At 59.1% G+C, this 18,778-nt stretch overlaps 1 protein-coding gene across 2 annotated transcripts; it reads left to right on the forward strand.

The window, feature by feature from the left end:
- Positions 1-6,815: 6,815 nt before the first annotated feature.
- On the forward strand, positions 6,816-18,695 carry KDF1 (keratinocyte differentiation factor 1). Of its 2 annotated transcripts, XM_051637863.1 has the most exons (5): positions 6,816-6,848; positions 8,155-8,320; positions 12,821-13,909; positions 15,502-15,576; positions 16,204-18,695. In XM_051637863.1, exons 3-5 carry the CDS (start codon positions 12,832-12,834, stop codon positions 16,284-16,286), a joined length of 1,236 nt encoding a protein of 411 aa, XP_051493823.1. In that variant the 5' UTR covers positions 6,816-6,848; positions 8,155-8,320; positions 12,821-12,831; the 3' UTR covers positions 16,287-18,695. The 2 variants fall into 2 exon arrangements, with proteins under 2 accessions (XP_051493823.1, XP_051493822.1); XM_051637862.1 differs by lacking the exon at positions 6,816-6,848 and having other exon boundaries at positions 7,903-8,320.
- The last annotated feature ends 83 nt before the right edge of the window (positions 18,696-18,778 follow it).

An 18,778-nucleotide genomic window follows, 5' to 3' on the forward strand; every position in this document is an offset into this window, starting at 1 on the left:
CCGTTACCAGGGCTTATTTGCTTAATCCCCATCCTCATCAGCCCCTCAGTGGGGATTTCAGCCAGCACCTACGGATGAGACGTGGGGTGAATAAAATATATCAAAGTTTAATTCTGCTTGTGCCCTGGCGAGGGGAGGTTTGGGGGGGGGTGGGGGGTGGGTGGGCAGTGCAGGGCAGTGCCCAGGGCAGGGCAGGCAGCACAGGGCAGGCAGGAGCCTGCGCAGAGGCAAGAAGCAAGGGCTGCACACAGACCTGCTGTCTCACACCAAAGTACATTCATGAGTCAGTAAAATTCCCCTCCCCCCCCCCCACCTTCCTCAGCCCAAATCAAGTAGGTTTTTTTTTTCTTTCTTCCTTTAAAAATCAAAATGAATCCAGAAATAAGGGGGGGGGGTGGGGGGGTTGAGCGATGGTTTTTCCAGCAGGAGGGAGGGATTCATGCAGCCTCCAGGGAAAGCCACGGCGAAGCTTGATGCACAAAGCGAGACCCCACCCTGGGGCTGCAATTCCCGACGGGAATGATGCTCTCCGGTTCCCAACTTTCCATCCCGAGGCCGGCTCAGGGCTGGTGGGGCAGCGATGGGGACCGCGGGGGATGGTTCATCCTGAGCCCAGCTCTGGGCTCCTGGTGCCTTCTCCCCGCTCCAGGCTCTGCTGCAGGTGACACTGGGGGTGCCCAAGGGCTGTGGCTGGAAGCAGGGGGAGGTTTCAAGTGTCACTCGCCTGGTCAGACGTCAAAGCAGTCCCCAGAATCCTGCCTGGTGGGAGGCAGACGGTGCCGGTGCCATCGCCAGGACCCGTCCTCTCCTGCTCTCTTGTCCCCGCGGGGTGCACGGGCCGGAGCCGAGGTCACTGTCCCAGACGGTGGCAATGGGGTGTCCCCGAGACTCCTAGATCCCCCATTGGGGCACTTGGAGGCTGTCCCAGTTTGATGCAGGGTCCCACCGGCGTCCTGCTGGCCCCGGGGCTCGGGGACCCTTCCCAGAGGACGGGGGGGGTGGGGGCATGTGATGCCAGACTGAGCTGGGGGTGCTGCCAGCAGTCCCCTATAAACACCCCCAGACCTGGCAAGGTCCTCCAGGGACCCCAGACCCTGCAGGGTCCCCCAACCTCACTGCCTCCCCCTCCCAGCCCCCCATCTCTGCCACCTCACTGCTCCCCCCTGGACCCTGCAGGGTCCCTCAAGCACTCTAAACCCCCAGGGTCTCCCAGGGACACCCACCCCCCCACCCCCCCCAGATTCTTCAGGACACTCTAAGGTCTCCAGAGCCTGCTGGGTCCCATGGAGTGCCCCAGTCCCACAGCGTCCCCTAAGGAACCCCAAACACCCCAGACCCCAAGTGTATCACCCAGTCCTGCAGGGTCCCGACCCATCAGTCTCTCCAGGTCCCCCTCAGGGACCCTAGATCCTGCTGAGTCGTGTCCCCCCCATAGAATCCCCCAGACCCTGCAGGGTTTGGGGGCCCAGGAGAAAGCTGCAGGGCCCCAACCCACCACCCTCCCCAGGACCCTCTCAAGGACCCCAGAGCCTGCTGAGTCCCCTCACCCAATAGGGTCCCCCAAACCCTGCAGGGTCCTGACCCATCAGCCTCCCCACGACCCTCTCTGGGACCCCAGGCCCTGCTGAGTCCCCCCACTACACAGGGTCCTGCAGACCCTGCAGGGTCCCAACTCATCCATGGACCTCAGACCTCGCTGAGTCCCCCTACCCCGCGGGATCCCCAAAACCCTGCGGCACCCCAACCCATCCGCCTCCCTGGGACCCTCTTTGAGCCCCCAGACCCTGCTGAGTCCCGTCCCCCCCCCAGACTCCCCCAGACCCTGCAGGATCCCCCAAACCCTCTAAGGTCCCGACCCACCAGCACCCCCCGGGACCCCTTACAGGACCCCAGCCCCGGCCTCGCCCCCCCCCCCCCCCTTCCCCCCCGCAGCCCCCCTGCCCTATGCGGTGCCGCGGGGGGCTGCGGGCAGGCGCCGGGCCGCGGCGGCCGTTGCGGGGGAGGGTCGGGAGCGGGGGGGAGCCCAGGGAACGCAGCTGCGAAGGGCGCGGGCAGCGGCCAGGAGGGCTGCGGGCCGGGGGCGGGGGCGGCGGCGGAGCAGCCCCTTCTGCAGCCGCTGGCTCTGGGCGGCCAGGGAGAGCTGAGCCTGAGCCACCCCGGCCCCCAGCCGGCCCAGGGCCTCGGCGCGGGCGGCCAGGCGGAGCTCGGCGTGCCGCAGGGCGCAGTGCACCTGCCGGACCCGGCCCTCCAGCTCCGCCGCCGCCCTCCGCCGCCCTTCAGCCGCCACCAGCCGCCGCCGGGCCGCTGCCAGCTCCACCGGGCCGGGGCTGCTGCTGCTGCTGCTGCCGCTGCTGCTCTCGCTGCTGCCGGGGCCGCCGCTGTCCGGGCGCTGGTGCCCGCCCGCTGCCCGGTCCGGCGCTGAGGAGGAGGAGGAGGAGGAGGATGATGCTGCTGCTGCCGCCATGGGAACGGGAGCGGGAGCGGGTCGGAGCCGCGGGGGGATATATAGCCCGGGGGCGGTGCTGGAGCCCAGCGGCTCGGCCCCCCGCTCGGGGGCGGCTCCGGCACCGGCACAGGGAGGGGGGGACGGGGTCCGGACCGGACCGGCACGGCACAGCCCGGGGGGGATGCTCGGGCTGGGGATGGCCCGGCACAGGCACCGGTGCCGGCACCGATGTGGGGTCCAGGCTCGGTACCGGCCTCAGTACGGCACGGCACCGGTACTGGCACCGACACAGCCCAGGGCTCGGTACGGCTCGGTACGGCACCGGTACTGGAACCGACACGGCCCCGGATCCGGTCCAGCCCTGGTGGGGATGCTCGGTTATGGCCCGTGACGGCACCGGTACTGGAACCGACACGGCCCCGGCTCGGTACGGCACCGGAACCGGCACTGCCATCGTCCCAGGCTCGGTACAACACGGCCCCGGTACCGGCACCAAAACGGCCCCGGTACCGGCACCAGCACGGCCCCGGCTCGGTACGGCTCGGAACAGCACCGGTACCGGTACGGACACCGGCCCGGCCCCGGCTCGGTACGGCTCGGAACAGCACCGGTACCGGTACAGACACCGGCCCGGCCCTGGCTCGGTACGGCTCGGAACAGCACCGGTACCGGTACGGACACCGGCCCGGCCCCGGCTCGGTACGGCTCGGAACAGCACCGTCCAGCGGCCTTCATGGTTCATGGCACTGGGAAACTGTCCTCCCGTGGTGGAGGGGGGGGGGTCGCTGGGAAATGGGGAGATGGGGGTCACTGGGAAAGGCTGGGAGGGTTACTGGGGGGGCCACTGGGAAAGGCTGGACTGGCAGGGTTACTGGGAAAGGCTTTTGGAGGGATTATTGGGAAAGGGGACTGGGGAGATTTACTGGGAAGGGCTGGGGGAAAGGCTGAACTGGGATGGGTCTGGGAGGGCTGGTTTCGTGCCTGCAGCTCGTGGCGCTGGGGGGGGATGCGGGGGCTGTGGTTGGGGTGTCCCAGCCTTGGGACACAGGGGATGTGGCCCCAGGACAGCGTGTCCTTGGCTGCACGACTGTCACAGCAGGGTCACTGCCAACCTCACCAGCGTTTCAGGAGATGTGAATTGAGCCGGGAGTGGGCTGAGGTGTCACGGGGAGGGGGCTGCTCCCACCTTCCTCCCCCCACAGGGACCTGGTTTGGGTTGTTTTGGGTCCTTTCTGCTGGGCTGTGACTCTCAGCAGCCGGGAGGGGTGAATTCTGGCTGTGTTTGGCAGCCGAATAGGAGAGAGGATCACAGGGATGACAGGAGCAGGGTGCCCGGGTCTCATCCCGTGCTCAGCCAGGAACAAAAGCTGCAGCCAAAAATCAAACCCAAACCAGCTTCAAGCTGTTCCAGACAGAGCCACGTCCAGGCCTGCGGTGGGTGTCACCCCCACCCCACGTGGGTTGGTGGCAGTTTCCTCACCTTAGCAGGGCAAATGTGCTTTTCCTTCCTGTCCCTGCTCTTGGCAGAGCAGCCGGAGCGGAGGCTGCAGCGTCACAGCCCCCCTGCCCCCTCAGCCCTTCGGCCCCTCCACCAGCTCCCCTGGCACAGACACGGGCAGCCCGTGGGCTGCAGCTCTGCAGGCTGCACTACAGGCTGCAGGAAAGAGGAAAGCCAGGCTGAGCTGGCTTGGTGTATCCGATGGGAATGCTGCCCTCAGAAACAGCAGCGTGGGCAGCAGGGCCAGGGAGGGGATTGTCCCCTCTGCTCTGCTCTGGGGAGACCCCCTGGAGAGCTGTGTCCAGCTCTGGAGCCCCAACATAAGAAGGATGTGGAGCTCCTGGAGAGAGTCCAGAGAGCACATGGAGATGATCCAAGGGCTGGAGCAGCTCTGCTCTGGAGACAGGCTGGGAGAGCTGGGGTGTTCAGCCTGGAGAAGAGAAGGCTCCAGGGAGACCTTAGAGCAGCTTTCAGTGCCTGAAGGGGCTCCAGGAAAGCTGGGGAGGGGCTTGGGACAAGGGCAGGGAGGGAGAGGACAAGGGGGAGGGATTGAAACTGGCAGAGGGGAGATGGAGGTTGGAGATGAGGAGGGAATTCTTGGGTGTGAGGGTGGTGAGAGCCTGGCCCAGGTTGCCCAGGGAAGCTGTGGCTGCCCCATCCCTGGCAGTGTTGAAGGGCAGGTTGGATGGGGCTTGGAGCAGCCTGGGCTGGTGGGAGGTGTCCCTTCCTGGCACTAGCACTTGGAATAAACCTCTTGGATGCAAAAGCCCATTCTGAGAGCATTTTCCCCCCTTCCTCAGCAGTGACCCTCCCCAGCCACACACTGAGGCACCCACCACCAGGATGGAGCTCCACAGTTGCATCCCAGTACCTGGTATTCCCTGGGGATGCTGGTGCTATATCCCAGAGTAGGATGGAGCTGGGGGCTGGCCTCTTATCTCCAACCTCTTTAAAGCCCCACGTTGGGATGTGGTCCAGAAAAGTGGAGCCTCATGATAAGCAGTGAATAATTAATATTAGTGCCATCTCTCCCAGCCTCTCTGCAGGTTTTTTCCCAGGTGTCCCAGTTACCAGGGCAGGGGTGGGACCCAGGCAGTGCTTTCTCATCCTGGCCCAGTTTAAGGGAAGGAATTCTCCATCAGGATTTCAGGTTTAAGCCCCAGGATTCCATCCCAGAGCCAGGGGCTCTGGCAGTTTGGGACTGGAGCCCTGGCTGATGGTGGCAGCTCAGCGGGGAGGTGATGGGACAGAGGGAAAATGCTGGAGCTGAGGGGCATCCAGCAGAGCAGGGCTGGGCTCGGGGGGTCACCCCACTCTGCCCAGCTCATCCTGGCAGTGCCAGGCTCAGGAGAGGCTTCATGACCAGGATCTGTGCTCAAGGCACCTGGAAGAGAAGGAGATGAGGTGACACTTTTCCAGGTGGTGCTTGGAGGGACAGACCAAAGAAAGCCTGTCTGGGGAAATGGCACTGTCTGTAGTGAAGTATGATGTCCCTGTGCCAGAGGCTTGCATAAATAAGCACAGTCTTCGTGCCCTTTAGAGAAGGAATGAGCTGCTTGGCACACACACCATCCTTTGCATTGATCCCTCTCCTCTTTCCTCTTGGGAACCAGCTGGTGCAGCCTCCTTGGTGCAGGGAGCTCCAGGCTCCTGCCCTGCAGCCCCACCAGACCTTCAGGGAAGGATCTGACCCCCCGACAGTGAATCCCTGGCTCTTTGGAGAGAACCACTGAGTCACCAAGTGGCAGCCCCAGGGTCCAAGGAGCACCAGGCATCCCCACAGCACACGTTCCCCAGGGCCACCAGTGTCCCCTGTGGGACTTGGGCTCCCAGGAAGAGAAGGGATGGATGACACTGTTGCCCACGAAGGTCTCTCTGCAGCAGCACCAAGCAGGAGAGCAGGGCTGGGGGCAAAGAGGGGCAGCCAAAGTCTTTAGGGGTGTCAAAGTGCTTGGGCATGGCCTGGGTGGAGGTTCAGCTGGGGTGGACGGGCTCCCGGCTCCAGGGCAAGGCGTCCAGACCCACAGGCAGCACCTGGGGGGTGCAAGTGAGGTGATCTGTTCAGGGTGCAGGTCCCATGGGACCCCAGGGGACACACGTGGCCCCCCCACGCTGCCACTTTACACCCCTGGGCCGGGGGGTCCTCCCTGGCACTGGGGGTTTGTCTGCAGGGGGTTAAAATGACAAGGAACGGGGCAGATCAGAGTGATCCTTGGGGTGGGGACCCCTTGGGGACAGGAACCCCTTGGGGCAGGGATCCTCAGTGACCTGGATCCAGAGGGATGGGGATCCTTAGGGGCAGGGATCCTTGGAAGTCAGGATCATTTGGGGCAGGGCTCCTTAGGGACAGGGATCCTCAGGGATGGGGATCCTTAGGGGCAGGGATCCTTGGAAGTGAGGATCATTTGGGGCAGGGCTCCTTAGGGACAGGGATCCTTAGGGACAGGGATCCTCAGGGATGGGGATCCTCAGGGATGGGAAGCCTTAGGAAGGGGGAAACGTTGGGGACAGGGACCCTTGGGAAGTGGAACCTTTGGGAAGCGAGACCCTTGGGGCCGGAGAACCTCCGGGTAAGGATCCTGGGGGACGGGGATCCCTTGGGGCGGGGATCCCGAGTGACCCGAATCCACAGGGATGGCTCCTCAGCCAGAAGGATCCTTAGGGATGAGGACCCTGGGAGGCGGGGACAGCGGGGAGCACAGCCCCGTGAGGACGAGGACCCTGGATGCGTTAAGACAGAGGATCCGGATTCCCGGGGGGGGGGGGGGGGGGGGGGGAATCGGGACCCCGGGCCGGGGCTGCTTCGCGTTCCGCGCTCGCGTGTCCCTCGCGGCGGCCCGTCGGGCCGGGTCACGTGGCTCACCTGGCCCAGGTGAGGCGGGGCCGGTGCGGCCGGGGCTGCAGGTACCGGGGGCGGGGGGGGGGGAAGGAGCGGGGGGGGGAGGGGGAGCCGGGCCCGAGCGACCCCCCGACCCCCGCCCCGACCCCCGGCAGCCCCCGCCGCCCCCCGGCGCTTCCCCCGGCGGGGCCGCCCGGGCCGGGCCCGGGGCAGCAGGAGGCCGCGGCCGGGCCGGGGGCAGGACGGGAGGGAGGGGGGAGGCGGGGGCTGCCCCCGCCGCACCGGGGATCCCCGCCGTGTCCCCCGAGACTGCGGGGTCCCGGGTGCCGCCCCCCACCCCGCCCAACCCGGCTTCTCCCTCCCCGCACACCCCGGAGCGGAGGGACCGTCCCGTTCCCCCCCCCCCCCCCCCCCCGCGCTGTCCCACCCGGTTTGTCCCCTCCCGCTGCTCCGGGGCTTTTCCCCGGGATTGGGAGGGGGGGTGTTGGTGTCGGAGCTATCCCGGGGAGGGGGGTTCGTGTCTCCTTGGGGTCCGCTCGGCTTTCCAGGGCTGAAAAACTAAGCAGGGGGGGCAGGGAAAGGCCGGACCGGGTCAGCGGCCCCGCTCGAAACCCGATTTGGGGGCTTCTCTGCCCCCCAAACCCACCGTCTGGGGCCCGTCCGGGGGCACCGGGAGGGGTCTCTGCCCAGGGGGGTCTCCCCACCCCCCGGCAGCGCTTGTTTGCCAGGAGAAAAGGGGACGTTTTATTTCCTGCACCTCCTTGTCAGGGGGTTGAAGGAGGGGGGGATTTGGGGCCAGGGGGGCAGGGCAGCGTTTGGGGAGAGGCAGCTCCTTGGCCAGGGCGTTTCTGTCCCAGGTAGGTGGGAGAAGAGGGGAGGGGGGAGCAGAGGGAAGAGCCTAGATGCCCGTTTCTCTGGGCCAGGGTCTCTATCACTGCCTGTGGAACAGACAGGAGAATTCCAGGAACTTTAGGGAGCATCTTTTGGCTCCTGGCAAAGCTGCTGAGAAGACTTCACAGTTATTGCTGCTTCCAGTTATTTAAGAGAAGGTGGATCTGTGTGTAAATCCTGAATTTAGGGCCATTTTTTCACTTCATGCTTTGGCTTCTCCAGCTTCTAACCACGGTGGGCAGGATGGTTACAGCTTAGTTAAGTAGTTCCACAGCTTAATTTAGAATCTCAGGCTGGTTTAGGTGGGAAGGGACCTTAAGGATCCAACCCCCTGCATGGGCAGGGACACCTCCCACCAGCCCAGGCTGCTCCAAGCCCCATCCAACCTGCCCTTCAACACTGCCAGGGATGGGGCAGCCACAGCTTCCCTGGGCAACCTGGGCCAGGCTCTCACCACCAGCTTTTTTAAAACTTCCCAAGGAAATCCTGTCCTCTGAACCATGAAGATCTTAGACCCTGGGTAACAGACACGGCGACTGGGAATCCCTCCTCACTCTTGGGAAGCAGATGCTGAAGTTCTGGAGAAGGATCTTCTCTAATCCCAGACAGTGCCTGTGTGAGAACAGAGAACACTCCCAGTGACCTTGTGAGTATCAATTGGCTCTGGATTATATTCCCAGATTTGGTTAATGGCTGTGGTATGTTATGGCAGGTTTTCTTCTGGGGGGGAGGAATGTCCTCAGCCCTGTGGTTCAGTGGTCACAGAAATTCAAGCCATGATGGGAAGAGGGGGGAGCTGGGGGGTGGTTGTGCAGTGTTGGATTTAATCTCTGAACTGAGCTAATCCCAGGCTGGTTTGTGTTGGAAGGGACCTTCAAGATCATCCAGTCCCACCCCCTGCATGGGCAGGGGACACCTCCCACCAGCCCAGGCTGCTCCAAGCCCCATCCAACCTGCCCTTCAACACTGCCAGGGATGGGGCAGCCACAGCTTCCCTGGGCAACCTGGGCCAGGCTCTCACCACCCTCACACCCAAGAATTTCCTCCTCATCTCCAACCTCCATCTCCCTCTTCCAGTTTTAATCCATCCCCCCTTGTCCTCTCCCTCCCTGCCCTTGTCCCAAGTCCCTCCCCAGCTTTCCTGGAGCCCCTTCAGGCACTGGAAGGTGCTCTAAGGTCTCCCTGGAGCCTTCTCTTCTCCAGACTCAACACCCCAACTCTCCCAGCCTGTCTCCAGAGCAGAGCTGCTCCAGCCCTTGGATCATCTCTGTGGCTCCTCTGGACTCTCTCCAGCAGCTCCATGTCCTTCCTGTGTTGGGGGCTCCAGAGCTGGACACAGCTCTCCAGGGGGTCTCCCCAGAGCAGAGCAGAGGGGACAATCCCCTCCCTGGCCCTGCTGCCCACGCTGCTGGGGATGCAGCCCAGGACACGGGCAGTTTCTGGGCTCCAGCACACGGTGCTGGGTCATGTTGAGCTTCTCATCCACCATCACCCCCAAGTCCTTCTCCTCAGGCTGTTTTTGATCCATTCTCCACCCAGCCTGGACTCAGATTAGCAGCTACTGTTCCAGAAATGCTTGTCACCCTGCAGTGCACCTGTTGGATCCCTACCCCAGGCCTCAGGGAAGCCTCCCAGGGAGCATTTCTGTGCTGGCAGCAGCTCAACCAGGGGGTTTGCTTTTTATTTTTGGTTTCTTTTTAAATCTTGAACCATGGTACAAAAATGATGCAGCTGAGAAAACCAAAAACCTCTTTTTTTCCCCCATCCCTCCCTGAAGTGGAAACCTTTCCCACCTCTCCCCTGATGCTGAGCCCAGGGAGCTCTGCCTGCTCAGCCCTGAAACTGGAGCATCTGGGGCTTTAATATTTACCATTCCAGCCAGGAATGTGCACAGGGATCACCCAGGGTTCCAGGATTCACTGCTGCCAGTGCCCAGGGGGTGTTTTCAGTCAATTCCTGGTTCTTTGTGGGGGCAACATATCCATTTATTTTTTTAAAAAGGGTAAAAAAGGGGGTGGGACAGGTTTATTTATTCATGCTTGATGTGCCCTATAGAAAAGGGTCAGTCTGAAACCCTGAGGCTGTGGCTGAGCTCTCAGTGCTTATTCATTAGGGTAATTAGGATTTAATTAGTGTTAGGCAAGAAGCTTAGAACCCAGGGACAATTTAGGGGACCACCATAGTCTGGGGTGAAAGGAGCAGCAAGAGAAGCAGAGACTGACAGTCCTGACCTGACATTCCTCCCAGTGCCCAGCTTCCCTCTTCATGGGGAGATTCCAGGGAATCTCAGGATCCTTCTGGTTGGAAAAGAGCTTGAAGAGCATCCAGTCCTACCAGAGAATTCCATGTGCCAGACTCTTGGATTCTGGGGGAGCTAAAATGTGAGGTGTGTGTAAAACCAGTTTATTCCCTTGTGCAGATGGTTGGTACAGTGGGAATGAGGAAATCACTTGTACAGTTCCTGTCTTAGGGCTCTGGGAAGGTGTTGCTGATCCCTTTAGGGCCCTGGGAAGGTGTTGCTGATCCCTGTAGGGTTCTTAGAAGGTGTTGCTGATCCCTGTAGGGCCCTGGGAAGGTGTTGCTGATCCCTGTAGGGCTCTGGGAAGGTGTTGCTGATCCTGTAGGGCTCTTAGAAGGTGTTGCTGATCCCTGTAGGGCTCTGGGAAGGTGTTGCTGATCCCTGTAGGGCTCTGGGAAGGTGTTGCTGATCCTGTAGGGCTCTTAGAAGGTGTTGCTGATCCCTGTAGGGCCCTGGGAAGGTGTTGCTGATCCCTGTAGGGCTCTGGGAAGGTGTTGCTGATCCTGTAGGGCCCTGGGAAGGTGTTGCTGATCCTGTAGGGCCCTGGGAAGGTGTTGCTGATCCCTGTAGGGCCCTGGGAAGGTGTTGCTGATCCCTGTAGGGCCCTGGGAAGGTGTTGCTGATCCCTGTAGGGCCCTGGGAAGGTGTTGCTGATCCCTGTAGGGCTCTGGGAAGGTGTTGCTGATCCCTGTAGGGCCCTGGGAAGGTGTTGCTGATCCCTGTAGGGCCCTGGGAAGGTGTTGCTGATCCCTGTAGGGCCCTGGGAAGGTGTTGCTGATCCCTGTAGGGCCCTGGGAAGGTGTTGCTGATCCCTGTAGGGCCCTGGGAAGGTGTTGCTGATCCCTGTAGGGCCCTGGGAAGGTGTTGCTGATCCCTGTAGGGCCCTGGGAAGGTGTTGCTGATCCCTGTAGGGCCCTGGGAAGGTGTTGCTGATCCCTGTAGGGCCCTGGGAAGGTGTTGCTGATCCCTGTAGGGCCCTGGGAAGGTGTTGCTGATCCCTGTAGGGCCCTGGGAAGGTGTTGCTGATCCCTGTAGGGCCCTGGGAAGGTGTTGCTGATCCCTGTAGGGCCCTGGGAAGGTGTTGCTGATCCCTGTAGGGCCCTGGGAAGGTGTTGCTGATCCCTGTAGGGCCCTGGGAAGGTGTTGCTGATCCCTGTAGGGCCCTGGGAAGGTGTTGCTGATCCCTGTAGGGCCCTGGGAAGGTGTTGCTGATCCCTGTAGGGCTCTGGGAAGGTGTTGCTGATCCCTGTAGGGCCCTGGGAAGGTGTTGCTCCCAGGAGGAGTGATTTAGATCTCTTGACAGGCTCTTTAATCCAGATCAAGCCAGGGATTTCCCTTGGAAAAGCTTCAAGGTGCCCCAGCCTGAGCAAAAACCCATCAGTGTCAGTTGCTAAATCCTCTGCATTTCAATGACAACGCATCATCTGGAGGCTGCACTGGCAGCTTGTGCAGAGTGATGGATGGTTTGGCAGCTCCAACTGGTGTGTTTTGCAAGGGATAAAGGTTGTCAGGGAGCAGCTTAACCCTCAGGAATGCCAGACAAAGGGGAAGTTGTCTAAAAGAAGATCCTTTCCCTTTGGAGTTGGTTCCACCCAGGGCTGTGCTGCTCCTTGCTTGCTCTGGAGGAAGCTTTGGCTTCCAGAGGAAGATCTTCTAAAGGTTCCAGGCTAAAAATAGTCCTTTTAAAGCCTTTCTCTTCTGATTCAAGCACCCACCACAAGGAAGCAGCAGTTGGGGAGCCCTAACAAGTGAGAACAGGAGTATTTATATATGTATTAGATATTCTAATCTATTCTAATGGGGGGTGTCCCTGCTCAGGGTTGGAACCTGATGGTCTTTAAGGTCCTCTCCAATCTTAACCTTTCAGTGGTTCTAATATATTGTGAAATATCTCAAATAATGGAATCATTTCAAATCATGGAAAGGTTGAATTAGGGAATTGCTGGATTTGAAGGTTTGGGCCCTCCCTGTTGGTCAGTAGCTGAGGTGAGGCTGGTGGTGAGTCCTCCAACAGTTGGGATTGGTCTGTTCAGTGAAGCTACAAGTGGCAGGACAAGAGGGAACGGCCTCAAGTTGCCAAGGGGAGGTTTAGATTGGATGTTGGGAACAGTTTCTTCACTGGAAGGGTGCTTCAGCACTGGCACAGTGAGGTGGTTGGATCCCCATCCCTGGGGGGGGGGGTTGAAAACCCCATAGATGTGGTGCTGAGGGACATGGGTTAGCTCTGGACTTGGTAGGATTGGTTAATGGTAGAGTTGGGTTATGGTTGGACTCCCATGATCTTGAAGGTCTTTTCCAACCAAAGGAATTCTGTGATTCTGCCCTGGTGAGGCCACACCTGGAATACTGTGTGTTCAGTTCTGGGCTCCCCAGTTCAAGAGGGACTGGGAACTGCTGGAGAGAGTCCAAGGAGGGCAACGAGGATGGCTGGGAGATTGGAGCATCTCAGGAGGGAAGGCTGAAAGAGCTGGGACTGTTTAGTCTGGGGAGGAGTAGACTGAGGGGAGACCTTGTTAAATGCCTATAAATACCTCCAGGAGGGTGCAGGGAGGACGGAGTCAGACTCTTGTCAGCAATAGGACCAAGGGCAATGAGCACAAACTGGAACCTGGGAAGTTCCATCTGACCTTGAGGGAAAACTGCTTCACTCTGAGGGCGGCAGAGCCCTGGGACAGGGAGGCTCTGGAGTCTCCATCCCCGGAGACATTCCAAAGCCACCTGGAACATGTTCCTGTGGGATCTGCTCCCTGGGGCCCTGCACTAGCAGGGAGCTTGGACTGGATGATCTCCAGAGGTCCCTGCCAACCCCCACGTGGTTCCTTGACCCCAGACCTTCTCGTTCCGCAGGTGCCTGAGCCATGCTGGGCCGGAGGGCTGGGCTGCCCCGCGACCTCAGCAGCCACCGCCAGCTGCCCCTGGCCCCCCAGGAGGCTGTCCCCCTGAGGAGCAGGCCACCCAAGGAGCCTGATGTCAGCTTGGAGGTGCTGAGTGGCTCCAGCCCTGAGGGCAGGCAGGGCCGCAGCAGAGCCCAGCGGGACAGGAAGGGCCGCAAAGCCGACCTGAAGGACTCCAACGGGCGGGAGGCGGAGACCATCACCTTCATTTCTGGCACAGCAGAGGCTCCCCCCGACCAGAGCTTCTGCTGCTCCTCTCTCTCACAAGCCTGGAACACCTATAAGGCTGTTTTCTGTTGTATAGTGACCTGTGGGGGCTGCTTCCAGGACTGCAGTGTCTGCATCCCCTACCCGGGGCCTGCTGAGACCTCCACCGACGACGGGAAGAGCGGGGATTACAACGGGAGGTTGCCCAGCAGCCCCACCAACGTCTCCCCAGCTGAGAAGAATGGGAACCAGATCAAAAAATCCAGCATGGGCAGCAGTTTCAGTTACCCCGACGTGAAGCTGAAGGGCATTCCTGTCTATCAGAACAGGAGACCCAGCCACCACCTGGATTCGGATCCCTGCTGGAAAGAGCTGCCCTTCAGGAACAGCATGGAAAAGCCACCACTCCCCAGCAGCCATCGAAGTTCTGAGGAGTATTATTCCTTCCATGAATCTGACCTGGATATCAGTGAGCTGAATGGCTCCATGTCCAGCAGGGAGATTGATGTCCTGATCTTCAAGAAGCTGACGGAGCTTTTCAGCGTCCACCAGATCGATGAGCTGGCCAAGTGCACCTCAGACACTGTCTTCTTGGAGAAGACCAACAAGATCTCGGACCTCATCAATAGCATAACTCAGGACTACAACCTGGATGAGCAGGATGCTGAGTGCAGGCTGGTCCGAGGCATCATAAGGATCAGCACCAGGAAAAGCAGAGTCAGGCCCCACATCTCCATCCCAGCCAGCCAGAGCCACGAGGAGAAATCCAGCAGAGGCCATGCACCAGACAGTGGCAATGAAACCATGCTGGAGTCCATGGTGATCAGCCAGGATGGTACGTGGGGGTTCCTTGGTGTCCCAGCTCGGTGGGAGAGGGTGGTTTTCTCAAAATCATGGAGGTGCAGCAAGGGAGCAGGGTTGAAAGCCAGTGTCTGTCTTCAGGCTGGGTTTTTGGGGTGTTCCTCCTGGAGAAGAGGAGGCTGAGAGGAGACCTCCTTTCTGCAGCTGCCTGGGAGGAGGCTGGAGCCAAAAAGGGGTCTCTTCTCCCAAGGAAGAAGTGGTAGGATGAGAGGGAATGGCCTCAAGCTCTGCCAGGGGAGGTTTAGGTTGGATCTTGGGAATAATTTCTTCACTGAAAGGGTAATTAAACACTGGCCCAGGCTGCCCAGGGAGGTGGTTGAGTCCCCATCCCTGGAGGTGGTTAAAAGCTGGGTAGATGTGGTGCTGAGGGCACTGGACTTGGCAGAGTTGGTTAATGGTTGGTAGGGCTGGGTTATGGCTGGACTTGATGATCTTAAAAGTGTTTTCCAGCCAGAAGGATCCTGCATTCCCCTGGGAGCTGGGACTGGAGGCCCTTCCTCGTTCCTGGAGGCCTCAGCTTCTCCCCACTCCCTGTGTCGTGGCTTCCTTGATAGCATCAGTCCCTGTCAGTGAAGTTTCTGCTGAGCAATGGGAGGGCTTCTCCTGCTGCAGTGACTGGTTTCCCTCCTCACCTCCAAGCTAGGCAGAAACACCATGAGTCAAACACAACTGGTATGACCAGACGGGCTGGCTTGTGCCAGAGCATGGTCACTCACTGAGCTGCCTCCCTCCTGTGTTCCACCAGCCCTCTCTGCCCTTGGACTGCTGTGACAGAGCAGAGCTGAGGCTCCCTCTGCACCCTGGGCTGAGGAGCAGCCAGGGAATATCCCTGCCAAGTGGAAGGAAGGGCTGTGGCCACCGTGGAGGGGCCTCATGGTGGCTGCTCCTCTCCTTGTCTGGAGCAGCCTGAAGTGACTGACCTGCAGGACAGGTTGTAAGAGTTTGTTGGAGAAAGACTTTGAAAAGCTGAGTGTGGGGGAAAGGGACATAACATAGAACCCCAGGTTGGTTTGGGTGGGAAGGGACCTTAAAGATCATCAGGTTCCAACCCCCTGCATGGGCAGGGACACCTCCCACCAGCCCAGGCTGCTCCAAGCCCCATCCAACCTGCCCTTCAACACTGCCAGGGATGGGGCAGCCACAGCTTCCCTGGGCAACCTGGGCCAGGCTCTCACCACCCTCACACCCAAGAATTTCCTCCTCATGTCCAACCTCCATCTCCCCTCTGCCAGTTTTCATCCATCCCCCTTGTCCTCTCTCTCCCTGCCCTTGTCCCAAGTCCCTCCCCAGCTTCTGGAAGTACCAGAGGAAACCAGGTGGCTGTTGTGCTTCCCAGCAGTGGGGCTGCTGCTCTCAAAAGCTGCTGCTTTTGGGACTCAAAAGCTGATTACCCAGACAAGGGTGGATGAGCTCTGAGGAATCTGACTCTGCCTCCCCTGTGACCTGAGGGTGGGGTCTGTTGGAGACCCCTGACCAGGATCTTCACTCTTGGGTCACATCTGCCCACCCTTTCCTGTCTGGGGCCCACCCTGTCCTGTCTCAGCCCCTCTTGGGTGTTCATTCCAGATCTGGCCGTGCAAATATCAGAAGAAACCTCAGCAGATGTGATGGCCCGGAACATGAGGCGACACAGCAGCGCAGGTAACGCACCAGCCTGGGGGCCTGACCCTCAGGGGCATCCCAGGAGTGAGGAGGACACCCTGAACCTCTCCTCTTACCTCCACCTTCTGTTTCCAACCTCCTCAAAGGCTGAGCTGAGCCCTGCTCCTCAACTCCCCCACAGGGTGTAGCTCTCTTGAGCTTCAGGGGTGAAGGGAGCTCAGAAGGGTTGGTGGGTCCTCCTGGAGAGGAGTGAAAGCCAAGCATGGGGTGGTCTGTCCATGCATGGTGCTTGGCCCCAGACCCCTCTGGGGCTGTATTTGAGGTGGGACCAGCTAAACTCACCCCTGGGTGACACTGGAAACAAAAGGAACTGTGCAAAAGGGAAGGGGAGAGAGTTCTGGGCTGTCCCCTGAGCTCTGATCCTGCTCCACTCCAAAGAGCAGCCCAGGGCTAAAAGACAAGTCCTCTCCTGTGTAATAACAGGTCTGGCCTAGAAGATGGCCACAAGACAGGCAGGGTTGTTCCCTGCCCGTGGGCTTTGTGTGGCTTTCTCCTCCCTCATGATACACAAAGCCTTTTGTGGCAGCTGCTTGCCTGGCTGCCAGGCTCTCAGCTGCTCCCTGTCACCTTCTCTAATGTCACCATCTCTTCTCTTTCCTCTCCAAGGCTCTCCAACCAGCAGAGATTCCTCTTTCCAAGACACAGAGACTGACTCCTCTGGGGCACCTCTGCTCCGGGTCTATTGCTGAGGAAAAGGACCCAGGCAGCAGGCAGGCACCCCAAGGCTTTGCTGCACTCCCATCCCTCCCCTTTCCATTCCAGAGTGTCCTCTGCCCCTTTTTTTTTCCCCACACCCTCCCCTCCGAGTCCACCCTGATCCTTTGTTGAAGTCAAATTTTTCCTGCTGTCTGAATTTCACTGGATGATATTGTAGGTCTGGGGGTTGTTGGGTTTGCTTTTTGGACAATATAGAACATCAAGGAAGTGAAGTGTGGAGGTAATGAACTTGGGAGGTGTGCCCAGGGAGGAGAAGATGGACAAGGAAGTATCAGATAACTTGTGCCTCTGGGATTTCCAGACTTCACTTTTAGCCTCCCCAGCCTCAGCCCTTTCCTGCTCTGAGGATCAGGTCTTGCTTCCTGCCATCCCAGAACTTCATCTGGGTGGGGAACAGCTGGATGGTGCCTTCTTCCCAGAGACCCAAATCTCTAGGTCAAGTGGCTGGATCAGTCCCCACAATACAAGTCCTGTCCCCTCGGGTTTCAGGACCAGCTCTGCCTTCTTCCTGCTGCCCCTTCCTGGTGCTGCCTTGGAAGGAGAAGGTTCAGGGAACGTGGTTGGGTTCATCTTTGGCCTCCTGGCCTGTCTCCTGGGCCAGTGCCAGCTGCAGTGGTGGGTGCCTGGGTGGCTGAGCAGACCAGAGGGGCCAGCTTGGCAGGGACAGGCTGTGGGGACTGGCATGAGGTGCTGCCAGTGGCACTGGAGATGTCAGCAACGGCCACCTGGTGTGACAGCTTGGTCCTCACACCCCTGCCAAGCCCTCTGCCTTTCCCCATCACACTGACAGCTGGGCCAGGAGGCTGGGGCAGGTGAGGGACACGATTAGTTAATTCTTATGTTTTTATAGTAAGAAAATCCCTCACAAGTGCCTTGTTCCCAGACAAGTGTCTCCAGAAGGTCTGTGAGGAACCTGCCTTTCCCTGCGGTGCCTTCTCCTTCCCTTGGCTCCTCTCCAGCATCCAGTGGGAAGCAGAAGTGGGATGGCTTCCCCAAGGCCACAGGGTGGCAGGTGACCTTGAGGGCTGCAGGTGGCAGCAGGAGGAAGCTGGATCTTGCTGGTGTTGCCACTTGGTTGTTTATCACAAAGTCAACACGTGAAGCTGAGGCACTTGCTTATACATTCGGGTGCCCTTGGATGGGGATAGGAAAAGCTTGCTTGAATTTACCAGCCATAGAACCAGCACCCACTGCTTTTTGGGGACAAAGTAACCAAAACAGGCCCTGGGCTTTCCTGTGGACCATGTTTTTGTGCCTCAGTTGGGCTGAAAGTGCCTCAATTTACCTGAATTGTGCCTAAATTGACCTGAAACGTCCCTGGGTTGATCTGAATTGACCTGAATTCTGCCTAGATTGACCTAAAATGTGCCTAAATTGACCTGAAAGTGTACTTGAAATGTGCCTCAACTGACCTGAAATGGGCCTCAGTTGATCTGAATTGACCTGAAAGGGGCTTGAATTGACCTGAAGCTTCCCTCAGTTGGTCTGAATTGACCTGAAATGTTCCTCAATTGACCTGAAAAGTGCCTCAGTTGATCTGAATTGACCTGAAATGTGCCTCAGTTGACCCAAAATGTGCCTTTATTCCATAGCCTGGGGTTACTTTTCATAAGGTTTGGGTTAGGGGGGAAAGGATTTCATTCCTCAGGCTCAATTCACTGGCCAAAGCCCTTTGAAATCTACAGTTCAGGTCCCTTTTGGTGCCTGGTGGTGTGAACTTCTCACCTTTCAGGGCATAGAGCATGGACATGATTTGAGACCACACCTTGAGAGGGAGAGAGTTTTGAGAAGAAAGGGAGAGATTTGCCTTCCCCTCCCTGCTTTGTGTTTTTAAAGCTGTTTGTGAATTAAAAAAAACCCAAACACCACCCTGTTTGTCCAAGGAGAAGACTTGAAGGAAGGGCAGCCTGGGACTCCTGGAGGAGCTGTGTTTGGTTCACCTCCTTCCAACTGCCACCTGGATTGATGGATCTGTTGGGATTCCTGCTTCTGGATGGATTTGTGCCTCTGGATTTGGACAAGTTGACTTAAAACCTGTGCACTGAGCTTGGGACACGTTGACATTTTGGAGACCAGGGGTGAGGATGGACTTGGGAGGAGCTGCCCATGGTTGGGACAGGTGGGACAAGGTCTGTTTCACATTTGGTCTGTGTGCCAAGAGTGAATGTGTGTGGATTCAGCTTGCAAAAAAAGACCCCCCAACAACCTGAAAAACCCCAGAAACTGACTAAAAGGAAGACTGGCAACCTGATGGTCCCTGGAGCTGGTGCACCTGTGGTGTCTTATGGGATTCTTTTGTACTCCTTGACCTAAAACATCTGATTTGGTCTTTTTGTTTTTGTTTTTTTTTTTATAAAGCAGAAGATGTGCTCTTTGCCTCAGCTGTGTCTGTCCCATTCCTGCTGGCATCAGGGCAGGGAGAGCACCCAGATCTGCCCTGTGAGGAGAGGCTGGGAGAGCTGGG

This window comes from Apus apus, chromosome 21 (assembly GCF_020740795.1).
Source record: "Apus apus isolate bApuApu2 chromosome 21, bApuApu2.pri.cur, whole genome shotgun sequence".
In the NCBI taxonomy this organism is placed as follows: domain Eukaryota; kingdom Metazoa; phylum Chordata; class Aves; order Apodiformes; family Apodidae; genus Apus; species Apus apus.

Bases quoted from the DNA above. Each gene is read 5' to 3' on its own strand.
- KDF1 (XM_051637863.1), top strand. From the start codon at position 12,832: ATGCTGGGCCGGAGGGCTGGGCTGCCCCGCGACCTCAGCAGCCACCGC. The intron at 13,910-15,501 runs GTACGTGGGGGT...TGTTCATTCCAG, and splicing joins CATGGTGATCAGCCAGGATG to ATCTGGCCGTGCAAATATCA. The intron at 15,577-16,203 runs GTAACGCACCAG...TTCCTCTCCAAG, and splicing joins GAGGCGACACAGCAGCGCAG to GCTCTCCAACCAGCAGAGAT.